Genomic DNA, 11,794 nt, shown 5'->3' with positions numbered 1-11,794 from the left:
AAGTAAATACAAGAACATAGTCTCCTGATCGCTTAGCCAAGTAAATACAATTGCAACTGCCAAAATACTAGTGACAATAATTCATTTAGAATTGAACTTAAAAAGAGTAAAAAACTAGGATGAATAACATGCAACTTCTGAGAGTCGCAAGCAAAATTAGGGATACCATTTTTTTTGGGGGGGGGGGGATAATGGGATCATGAATGATAGATGATACAATGACAATACATAAAACTCTTACACTGTAAATGCATATATATATATATATTTATTTATTTATTTTTCTAACATCAATATCACAAAATCCTAATTTCACTACCAAAGTCCATAAGGCTCCTTCCATACTATTGTTATGCATGTCCTGAGGGCAAGGTTATGGATATAGGTTTTAACAGAGCTTCAAACACATGACATGTCATGCTGTCTCCCAGAAAAGCAAGTAGCAGCAAACATGGCTGTACTAGTGCTTGCTACCATATTGATGCTGAAATAGAAGTCTGAATCTCATCCGAAAAAATAAAAAGAGTTATAGTCTATTCGCAAGTTGGTTTTTGGAGAGCACGAGGGAAAGAAAAAGCTTATGATCCATGAAATACAATTTTGATAGGACTTCTAAGCCTTCCCTTTTTCCCTCCAAAGTCTAGCTTCCAAATAGACCATTAGGATTTCAAAGATAAGAAGGTGAAGTGAAGGGAGAAAGGTAATTTTGCAAACTTGGGGATGTGGGAAGAATCTACAATCTACAATAAAAAAAGAATAGCACAATCTGGGAATGGAACTCTCTGACATTTCTTAGTTCCTATCCAATAATAATCAAATAGATTTCATCTAGAGTATTGTAAGGAGAATTAACAGATTCAGATTGTTACAAGAAACAACATTACACTGACATATAAACAATCAAATTGAGTTGTGTAGAATAAATTAAAGTATACAAGGGCACATACATCTAAAAATTTACCATTTTATTGCCAAGCTTACCTGACATGATTAGACAAATTGAGGTATCAAAATCTAAATATCTAGGCTGATAAAATTACTAGTGGACCGAACTATGCTGATATCATACAATGAATCCTATCGTTGGGACTGATCGGCCGTGTGGTTGCTTGTTGTAGATGATGATGTTGTCCTATTCAATATTCCATTGTCAATAGGAGGAGAAGATCCCCACTTACCCTCTGATTCAGTGGGTTCTATCACTCTGACAGACCCATCTGTTAACCCAACAGCAAACTGGTTTGGCTCTAGTGGATGAGCTGCAACAACAAGAGGATATACAGCTTGGCTTCTGCAATTCACAAAATGGATCAAATATCAAGCTCCACCACAAAAATACTAGTGTGTCTACAAATTGAAACAGCGCCAAATAACTAAGCAGAGTTTTCAATGCACCAAAATTTTCAAAATTTAATACATAATCAAGACTAAAGTGGGTCCGATCCACTGAACTGAAACTTACCCACTTAAAGCTGCCTGTGACAAGCATATTGATGGTGCAATACGACATCTAAGTCTTAAGGTATCCGCATCGAAAACCCCAACATTGGCATCACAAAATGTAGCATATACTAACTGGCTGTTGCAGGAATATGTTGCATATGATATGGGAGCAGACAGAGCATCTTGTGGAACCCACTGAACAAAAAAGAATCAGTGAGCATATCTCAATTTTATTTTGACATCAACCACATGCTATATGAATAGTAGAAGAATCTTCCTACCTGCCGAATGCGATCCATCTTAGAGGCATCATATATTGCCAACTGGGTCTCATGGGCTACCAATAAGCGGAGTTGATCTGAATGGAACTGGACTCGTGTATCACCAACAGGTGACTTTCCTGCTGGTAATTGTATTGGAATTGCTTTTCTTTTCTCCCATGTATCAATGCTCCACACACAAAGCTGTACAAAATGACAGGAAACTCGTAAAACTAAAAGTGAAAACATTGATCACGACAAGCGATAATGTTACCTAATAAGGAAAACAGTGCAATTGATAAGAGCAGTAGAGGCACATATGAATAAAACATGTGTACTTCAGATATAGCACCAAAAATTGCAAGGGCAGGGGGCAAAACAAAAGGAACTCGACAAATTTATTAAGTGCAACAAGCCAGAAAGGAATTTGCACACAAGTGCATCTACTCATCATTTACAACCTCCTCACGCCCTCTTTAGCTAACTATTAGAAAAAAAAAAATCAAAGGAGTTAAACTAAATAAACATTTAAAAAAAACTGGGCAAAAAGATTTAATTAACTTAACAGAAAAACACAGAGTCTAAGCAAAATGAAATAAAGAGTGATTTTGGTTTCTGAAATTAGATAACACATTATAAGTATTTGCACCTCCTCATAAAATAATATCAACGAAGTGGGGTTGTTTTATCTAATTTCATACAAGTCCAGGATCTACAAGCAAGACTATTTTGTTATCTTACATTGGAAAGCAGATCTAACATAACAAGGAATCACTACAAATAATAGAAAGTAAGATAACTAACAACAAGATCTCAAAATCGAATTATTAGACGCTAACTGACATACATGGTTTTCCAGGCCCACTTTGAATCTTACAAGGAAGGAGAACAGTTTAAAGACTTACTTGAGCATCAGCGCCAGATGAAACCAGGATGTTAAGATGGGTTGAAAAGGCTAAACCAGTAATACGCTTCTGATGACCCTTCAATTTTGATTTGACCTAGAATATACCCCCAAATAGAAATAAATATGTTCGTCTGAGATTTTTTAGAAATAAATCATGTAACCACACAATGAGGAAATAAGCTGTTACAGATAGTAGTCACCTCATCTACTCTGACATTGTAAATGTGAATGGTTGAATCCTCCATCCCAATGGCTATAATGTTGTTATCCTTGGGATGGAAAGCTAAGAAGGTAGAGGCAGGAGGCGGTGGCATGAATGTTGTCATTACCTGTAAAAAAACGTAAATTAAAAGTACATATAATCAGTAAACTTAACAACTATAGAATACAACAAGATTGTATATCTGGACACACACCTTGAATGTCATCATGTTAAATAGTGAAACCTTTCCACCACAGGCAGACATAACATAGGAGTCATTCTTTGAAAGTGCAATGCAAGGAACTGCTTCTTCAAGGTTGACACCTGAGATATCATTTGTCATAAGGAAACCATTGTTGGGTTGCCAATGTTGGGGAACAACACCGGCTGTGGCCTGTAATCACATAAATAACATATTTCTGTTCACTACGGAAAGGGAGAAACTAATAAAAAGTGTAGAGAAAGGAAAGGACTGGTGATGGAAATAAATAAAGTAACTCTTTAGTTAATACGAACCTTCCCAGTGGGATTCTGCTCATTGCGAGCCCACTTCCACAACTTCTGAATACCATTTGAACCAAGTGCCAAAATACCAACACCAGAATTCGTATACAAAAGTCGAACAACCTATATATTTAATCAGAGCATCAAAGCAATGCACAAAACATGAAGTTTGCAATAGAATATGGCATGTCAACAGTCATCACCTTGCTGGAAGAATCTGTGCTGCCAGGCATGGTAACTAATCGACATTGGACAGGATCCAGAATTTCAGACAGCTGCCATGGTTTAGTTCTTTCTATTACATCTTCCACTGTTCTTGGTTTCTCTACACTTCGACCAATGGGATCAACTCCATTCTTGATTGAAAAATCCAAAACCAATTAATGACTTGCAAATAAGTATCAAGATGCACCAAATAATTCACAAGTCAAAAGTAACATAAAAAAATAAAGCAAATTCAACTCCACATTCTGGATCTAATAGTGAGGCCAGATAAGAAGGACATTTTCTCCATGAAGTAAAATTTATGCATATCCAAAAGGTAGTCCTCCATACATGCAATGGCATAGCATACCAGAGTTGTGCATACTATAAGAATGAATAAAAGGACCACCAAACCATTTCCACAAGATGGTGCATGTGTGTGTAGTGTATAAAGAAATGAAATGTCTACCAATGTCCTGCTAACATCATAACCATGATTATTAAGTTCACAGGGTCAGGTTCATACAAGAATTGGAGAAGGCCTGACAGGGGAGCTTCTCTCCACTTTACAGTTGATAGGGCTAACAGTAGAAGGGCCGGATACCTAGATAACATAAACAAAATGGACAGTACACAATTACGAACATATTTTGATCACATCATTAGGAACCAAGCAACAAAAAAAACTATATGACTACCTTGATTGCAGTGGATTCAGTGGGTGACCTCAATGCTTCAAATGTATGCGTTTCAACTGTTCTTAAGGATCTAAGACCAGTAGCATTAGCAAGTATCTTGAATCCATTGTCCACAGTAGTAACAGCAAGAATATTCCCTTCCTTATTGAATCTCAAGCGTGGAAGGCCCTAAATAGATTCATACAATCATGTAAGGCATGTCTTATAAAGTGGAGTTATACTCCAGAGGACTCAAAACAGTTAACCATAAAATACTGACCTGTAATCCACCATCTGCATCAGTGCTTGTTAGAAGATTAATATTGTCCATGTCCCAAAACTTTATCTGCCCATCTTCACCTGCAGCCAAAAGGCGATTTTGAGTTGTGTCAAACTGCACAACACCAGTAGATTTCTTTCTGAATCCATTGTATGTTCTCCTAATGGCTCCTTCACTTTCATTCCATTCAACAAGAAAAGACTCTCCATCCTTACTCGTCCCACAAGAAAACAATCTGGAGAAAGGTCAGCAGAAATCATTGGAAGACGTGATAATTGATAAGACACTTTCATATCAATTATCCATTGAACATAAAACTTAAAAGATAGTTATCCACACCCAAATCCATCTTACCTACTTCCATCAGCACTGTAAAGCATTGTAGTACACCAGTGACCAGGAGCATCATAGTCAACCCTAGAACCCATGTTATCGTATAACCAGGCCTTTATTTTCCCATCAATGGCAGTTGAAAATATGAACTACAAAGTTAAAATAACAACCTTTAATGTCCGCGTATATGCGTAGAGCTTGCAAGTAGTTAAACAATATATATCTTCGTGTAAAGGGGCCAATATGTGTGGAAATGAGATGGGGGCTGTAATTTTCTAAGACCAAAATAAAAGTTGTTTTTACAAGTTTAACGTTCAAATAACCATGACATATACGTAAATTAAATAAGTACAGACCAATTGAATTATAGCAAGTGAAATATTTCATAAAACCTTCCAGAAAATTAACATTTCAAGAATGATATCTACTTTGTACCTGAATGTTCTCTTTGTGATGAGGGCAGATAGAATATACTGGTGCTGCATGCCCCTCAAAGTGAAATAGCCTCCGTCCATTTAAATCCCACACCTATTAAGAGTTCCTTCTTCAGAAAAATAGATAATTTTTGCATAATCCAAAATTGCAATCGTAAATTTTATCCACCTTTATCAACTTATCATCCCCACAAGTGACAATACAAAGCTGTTTATTTGGATGAGCAAATGCCAAGTCATTCACACCACCAATATGGGCATCAACCTGTATCAGCAAGGAGAAGTAAATCAAACCGCAATAAAAACTTGGGCAACTTATGATGAGAAGAATCTCACCTCTATACGCTGGGCTAACTCATTTGATCCAGTATAGGCATATAAGTGAATCAAATGTTTAGTAAAAGCAACACCTACAGCAAAGCAACCTGTTAGATATTGATCTAAGGCTTCCAAAGGATTTAAGAAAAAGGAAGTCACATACATACCCACAAAATTCCCATCAGGGCTCCAAGTGACACGGCTGACAGAAATGGGTGCATCTTTAACCACAGCTGCCTGCAAAATCCTCAACCATAAATTCCGAAGATTTTGAATTCTCAAGTGCCAAGACAAATGGTCTGGCATAATAATATAGTGGCCCGCTTTTAAGCTACTTATTTTATTGCAGAGTATGAAACCTGGAAAGGCAACGAGCATGACTGCATATCCCATATCTTGAATGGCTTTGAAACCAACCTTTCACGCAAACTGAGTTCCCAGAGGGTGATTTCACCATTAACAGAACCAACTGCTCATTTGAAATATATACCATTAGGAAGAAAAATAAAACTGTAAGTCATATTTTTGTCAGTATTTCAGCAAGATATTACATACAGAACATGATTATGATAAACAATACCAAGAAGTAAGGTGTGGTGAGAAGGATGAAAATCCATGCTTATTACAGAGGATCCTTGATGCAAAGTCATTGCAACCATTCTTGGGAGATCATCCAGTGACCAAGAGGCTTGTCGAGTTGAAGGATATGAAACCTGAAATTATATAAATTAAGTGTACTGACATGAGCTACCAACCTTTACATAACCAGAGGTAACAGATGATTCCTTTGCATCACAAAATAAGTGACACACGGACAAATTGAACAGAATTATCAAAATTACCTCCTCAACAGAATGACCAGGCCTGAATCTTTTCATTAACTGTTCATGATCAGCATTTTGATAATCAACCATCCCAGGAGTTGTTGGAGGAGTTCTAGGATGTTTCAAGATAGACACTGTTCAATAAAAAAAGGTGGGGTGAGTGCTTAAATCATGACATGCTGTTATGAAATTGTTGAACAAGTAAATACAAGAACATAGTCTCCTGATCGCTTAGCCAAGTAAATACAATTGCAACTGCCAAAATACTAGTGACAATAATTCATTTAGAATTGAACTTAAAAAGAGTAAAAAACTAGGATGAATAACATGCAACTTCTGAGAGTCGCAAGCAAAATTAGGGATACCATTTTTTTTGGGGGGGGGATAATGGGATAATTGCTCTTCAAACCTTGATTTTGTGGGACCGGTATGGTAGATGCTGAGACAACAGCTGCTTGGACAGATGATGAAGCTGAGACATTGGCCATCCAACCAGCCAATGCATTAGCATTAGCAGGTGCAGCAGCAGGTGGAAAGGGCTATACAGAATAAATAAAAATCTTGATTAATCAAAATGGTAACAATTATATTATTAATCAATTTAAAAATGTAAGACATTGTATAAAAAGCAAGGTATCATACACCATGAGCTCCAACTCCAAGTGAAGTATACGCAGCAGGCTTTGCAACTGCAGATATCGGAAGATTGACAGGTGTAGGTGCCAAAGGACCATTAGGAGATGAACATGAGTGATCTGTGAATAAAGTCTTAATATCTGGGTTTGGCCTTGGGTTTTTGCAAAGCTGGTGCTGCCAGTTCAAACTGCATTGATAAGGAAGGCAGATAGATTAACTGACTACAAAAGGAAAAGGCAACGCATTACAAGCTAAATATGAAATTTAGAAGAATTAACTAAGTGTGCGAAAACTTCCAAATATTAGCAATTAAAACAATGATACATAAGGAGTTAAAACCTCATGCAAAATCCTGAGATATACTAGCTATCCATTTACAGAATATAAAACCACATGAATTACTTTTCATTTTCCACATGGTGGCATCACTTCCAAGTGGAATATCCGTCAATAAGACAAAAAAAATAGCCCAACTACTACGCAGAAGTGAATCAACAAAGCAAGCAAAATTTAGAGAAAGAAACGATCAGAAGAAAGCTTTAACTTGTTTAATCATATACCTTTGATTGATTAAAGTGCGGAGTCTTGATGACTTAAAAGTCGGGAGGATAAGCTTATCACGAAACAGAGGATTTGCCTCTATGAGCTTTTTTAGCTCTATCAACATAATGCTTCGAGCAGTTTTAGTGTCACCATACTTGGACAGCTGCTCATTCTCCCTGTAATATGAAACAGAATACCACTTAACTGTCACCTCTGCCACTTCATTAGTCTAAGTTTTGAATCAAAATTCACAAATATTGAGATATGAATCCAGTGTAAAATCTCATTCACCCAAGAGACAAGAGAAGTAACCAACAAACAATACATTAGATTACATTCACTCAAGTGTAAAATCTCATTCACTCAAGATGTTACCTGAAATTAGTAAGAGTTAACAGCTGTGTGATTTCTTTGTATAGTTCCTCATTGAAGGTGGAGAACACTTTTAAATCACCCACTAATATCTCAACAGCCTTTGCCTTCTCTTGTCTAAAATTTTGAGAAAACACCAAAGACAGAGCAAGATGTGAAGTTCCATAATAAGCGCAAATAGAAAACAGTTCAAATGGACACAAAGTACTATATACCGATCAAGTGCTTCCAGATATTTCTGCTTCCTTATTTCAAAGAATATTTTCATGGAGTATCTATTATCATCAACTTTGGTAAACCCAGATAAGTACTGCTCAACTTCATCCCATTCACCAGCCTGCACTTTCTCCTCAAAGTACTTCACGTTGAAGAAAAACCCTGATTCTTTCTCGAGCCTGGATGTATTGAGAAGCGAAGTAAAAAAATGAAACGAACAATATTGTCGACTCCAAATGACAATCAGAATTCAATTTTTGTTTCCCAGGATATTCCCACACCTTTAAGTGTGAGATTAATCTCTTACGGCATGAGGGACTACAGTTAGGACCTCCCACAAGGGGTGTATCCAGGGCTCGAACCTTTGTCAAGGTTCTCCTCAGCAGGTAGTTAGCTTCCCACTAACCCCAACCTATTGTGGTCCAAATCAGGAAATCCTATGTTAAGGAGGAAAAAGAGTCCTCGTTTTATTTTATCATCATTTCATTCCCAACTTCGACATAACGACATTATGTAACTAATCCTTTCTGGATTGAAGGAACCGATTATTATCGGTAAAAGGTTTACAAGTTTAGAAATGCTACAAATCTACCGACAAATCCTCTTTGCCCACTTGGAATGGGACAAAAAGGATGACCCACTGCAAGAGATTCTCACCTATTGGGTTTTGGGAGGGTAAATGTAAACAGGCTTATCCTTGCATGGGAAGAGCCTATTTCCAGGATTGAACCAATGACTTCCAGATCACAAGGCAAACAACCCTATTGTTGCGTCGAAGCTCACCCTCTCACTTGGAAAAAGATAAAATGTTTAAAAAGTCAAAGATCAACTATTGTTTTAAAGACATATATCAACTTTTAAGTGGGTAGAAGTATCTGTAGTAAGATATAACATTTCTCTTACAAGTTTAACTTCCGAATTCAAACAATTCAAGACCAAGTGAAATATAAACGAATAAGCAAAGAAAGAACAAAATATATTGTAGCAGCTGTCCAGTTGGCAGAGTAATTGGATCCTGATACAAAATTCAATGGTCAAAATACAAGTCAAGTATATCTTAGGAATGGGAAAACCCAAAGCAACGGGAGATCTAACAAACAGGTTAAGTGAAAAACCATATAAGTGAGTTTGACACTACACCTTGACTCAATCTTAAGGCCCTAAGCTTATGAGTCTTACCACTTATATGCACTTTAACTTATCCACCAATGTAAGACTTCTATTACCCACATATTACTCGCACTTGGAATTCCTAACAATATACTACCTCCAATCATTTTTATAAAGACCCTTCTGGATTTTGTTTTAGTCCTAGACTCTATTGAAAGTTCTATACACAATAAATGAAGAGCAGTTTAGATAAAGTTAATAAAAGCATGATGTTTCCACATTTCTTAATCCATGTGAAACTAACCAAAATGACTGGAGGGACTATACTGCAAGCCAACACCGTAATTTAGCTACTCACATCCAAAATTGTAAATTAAAAAATATATAAAACAACCTTGAAGATATAAACTTAGAAATGTTTTCTCAATTATTCAGCTAATTACCAAACATTTCTCAGCTACTAGACCCAAAAACCATTTAAAACCAGATTAGGTCATTTCTAATTAACACAACCCCAAACAACCCACAATCACATATATAAATACTTTCAAAGTAAAAACAGAGAAAACAAATAGAAAAGGACAAAAGTGTTTACTTGTGCACCGATTCTTTGAACTTCTCTTCCTCCAGAAACTGGAGAATGAGAAACACCAATTCTCTGCTCAAAGAAGTCATATCCAACCTCAAATCTGAAACGAAACCGTTTAATTCCGTTCTCTGAACACCGATCTTACAAAAAAAACAGCTCAGAACTCAAATTCCAACAACCAAATACAAAATCAAAACTGATCCACACAAACTCAAACTTGAGAATTTTTGCGCTCAGAGTTCAACAGTTTCTAGGGTTTGAAAGGCTGCGGATAAGAAAATCTGAGATAGAGAGAGAGAAAGAGAGAACTTGGTCTCACTATCATTGATGCATAGGGTCTTTCTTTTTCTACTGACCCATCAGAGATAAGTGCATTAAGCGATGTGATACGTGCAAGTACTTATCACGTTGAATTGTGAATTATCATTTGGTGAGTGATAGAGAGTGTTGCGGATTCGAAACCATTGATTCAAATATAGTTAATAGTGGTTACACACGTCCACTACGACACCATTATTTTTTGTGCTGTCGCTTTCGCTTTGGAAAATCCAGAATTGAAGTTCTCCTGCTATATAAACTATTTCTCGCGAGATTTTTGCGGGTTTGGTTTTTATGATGAGGCAAGTACACGCGCGGGAAGAGTTTTATTATGGGCCCACATTTCGGTGTCGGTTTTTTGTTTCGTCATTGAGGTTCTGTACTTTTGTCTAGTTGTCTCACACTTATAGTCAGATGCTCATTCTTTCTAGCTTGGACTTTGTTATATTTAAGGAAATCAAAATTTATCTTCATTTTACTATGTACCCTATTTTTTTCTAAAATATGTAATGTTTCCCATATTTGATAGACAAAATATGATTGTAATATTTATTATAATATGATTCTAATAGTTAGGCATTGTAAGTATAGATTTATACATAATTGTATATTATCTATAATTTATTGAGTTATTTTTTTAAATAATCAATAATGTTTAAATATAAATGGTAGATGATATTGTAACAATATATAAAAGTCATTTATTGTTTACGTATACATTTTTTCTCTCTTATAATATAATATAATATATATATATATATATATATAATATTTAAGGAGGGAATATGTTTGGATTTAGTATGTATATACTAAGAGTACAAATGTATTTTTACATTGTCAGTAAATCATTGATCAGTCATATTTTAATCATTACTGACTCTTAAACAAATATAATATAAATCAATGATAATGATGTATTGAAAGTGTAAAAAACTTTACACAGGTGATGCCTAGATTTTAGACTCGTAATATTATATCATTCTCATTTTTGTTTTGTTTTTCTGATACACTTTCTCTAATAATAAAGAGGATACTCACCAATTCTGCTTACTTGGTCCTAAAGCAAAATCCTTATTAGGATTAATGATAATATGTACTATAAATAAGTGTTTAATAAACATGTAAATAATAAAAAGAGAAATTATGTGGCTTCCATTTAAATATTTTTGGGAAATTGTTAGAGATGAATTGAGATACTAATCAATTATATGAAACTATGAAAAAAAGATATAAAGATTCCACTTAAAATGCATTTTGCATTTTTAAAAGATGATCCCATGAATTCCAAATTAACTTCTAATGTATTTACTAATTGAGGAATAACAATTGTAACGAGTTTCTATAATATGTGTTCATTGTTCAATGATATATTTTAAAGTACCCAAAGAGATAGGTTTGTCTTAGAATTTGGTTAGATGCATGTGAATTTTATAAATGTCTCAATATAAGTTAGATTTTGAGTTGAGTTAGATGCAATCATTTTAATTATAATTATAATATCATTTAACCAATCCCCTTCGCTTCAGTTTTTCGTATAAATCTCTAATTCGAGACTTACTTCCCAAGTTCCCATAAATCAAATTATTTACTACTCCAGCCATAATTATTAGTCCCTCCAGTATTA

The 11,794-nt window shown here is 35.3% G+C and overlaps 1 protein-coding gene across 1 annotated transcript; it reads right to left on the bottom strand.

Moving 5' to 3' along the window:
- On the bottom strand, window positions 838-10,290 carry LOC109354313 (topless-related protein 3-like). Its single transcript, XM_019596719.1, has 25 exons — window positions 9,859-10,290; window positions 8,153-8,332; window positions 7,941-8,054; window positions 7,583-7,741; window positions 7,029-7,209; window positions 6,796-6,925; window positions 6,405-6,520; window positions 6,143-6,275; window positions 5,922-6,031; window positions 5,730-5,799; window positions 5,581-5,654; window positions 5,414-5,509; window positions 5,246-5,338; window positions 4,832-4,959; window positions 4,478-4,712; window positions 4,219-4,386; window positions 4,047-4,124; window positions 3,520-3,672; window positions 3,329-3,439; window positions 3,027-3,206; window positions 2,811-2,939; window positions 2,609-2,704; window positions 1,725-1,907; window positions 1,463-1,638; window positions 838-1,291 (listed from the first exon to the last, which is right to left on the bottom strand). Exons 1-25 carry the CDS (start codon window positions 9,936-9,938, stop codon window positions 1,078-1,080), a joined length of 3,387 nt encoding a protein of 1,128 aa, XP_019452264.1. The 5' UTR covers window positions 9,939-10,290; the 3' UTR covers window positions 838-1,077.

Source organism: Lupinus angustifolius, chromosome LG08 (genome assembly GCF_001865875.1).
Source record: "Lupinus angustifolius cultivar Tanjil chromosome LG08, LupAngTanjil_v1.0, whole genome shotgun sequence".
Lineage (NCBI taxonomy): Eukaryota > Viridiplantae > Streptophyta > Magnoliopsida > Fabales > Fabaceae > Lupinus > Lupinus angustifolius.
This window is presented reverse-complemented; position numbering and strand designations above follow the sequence as displayed.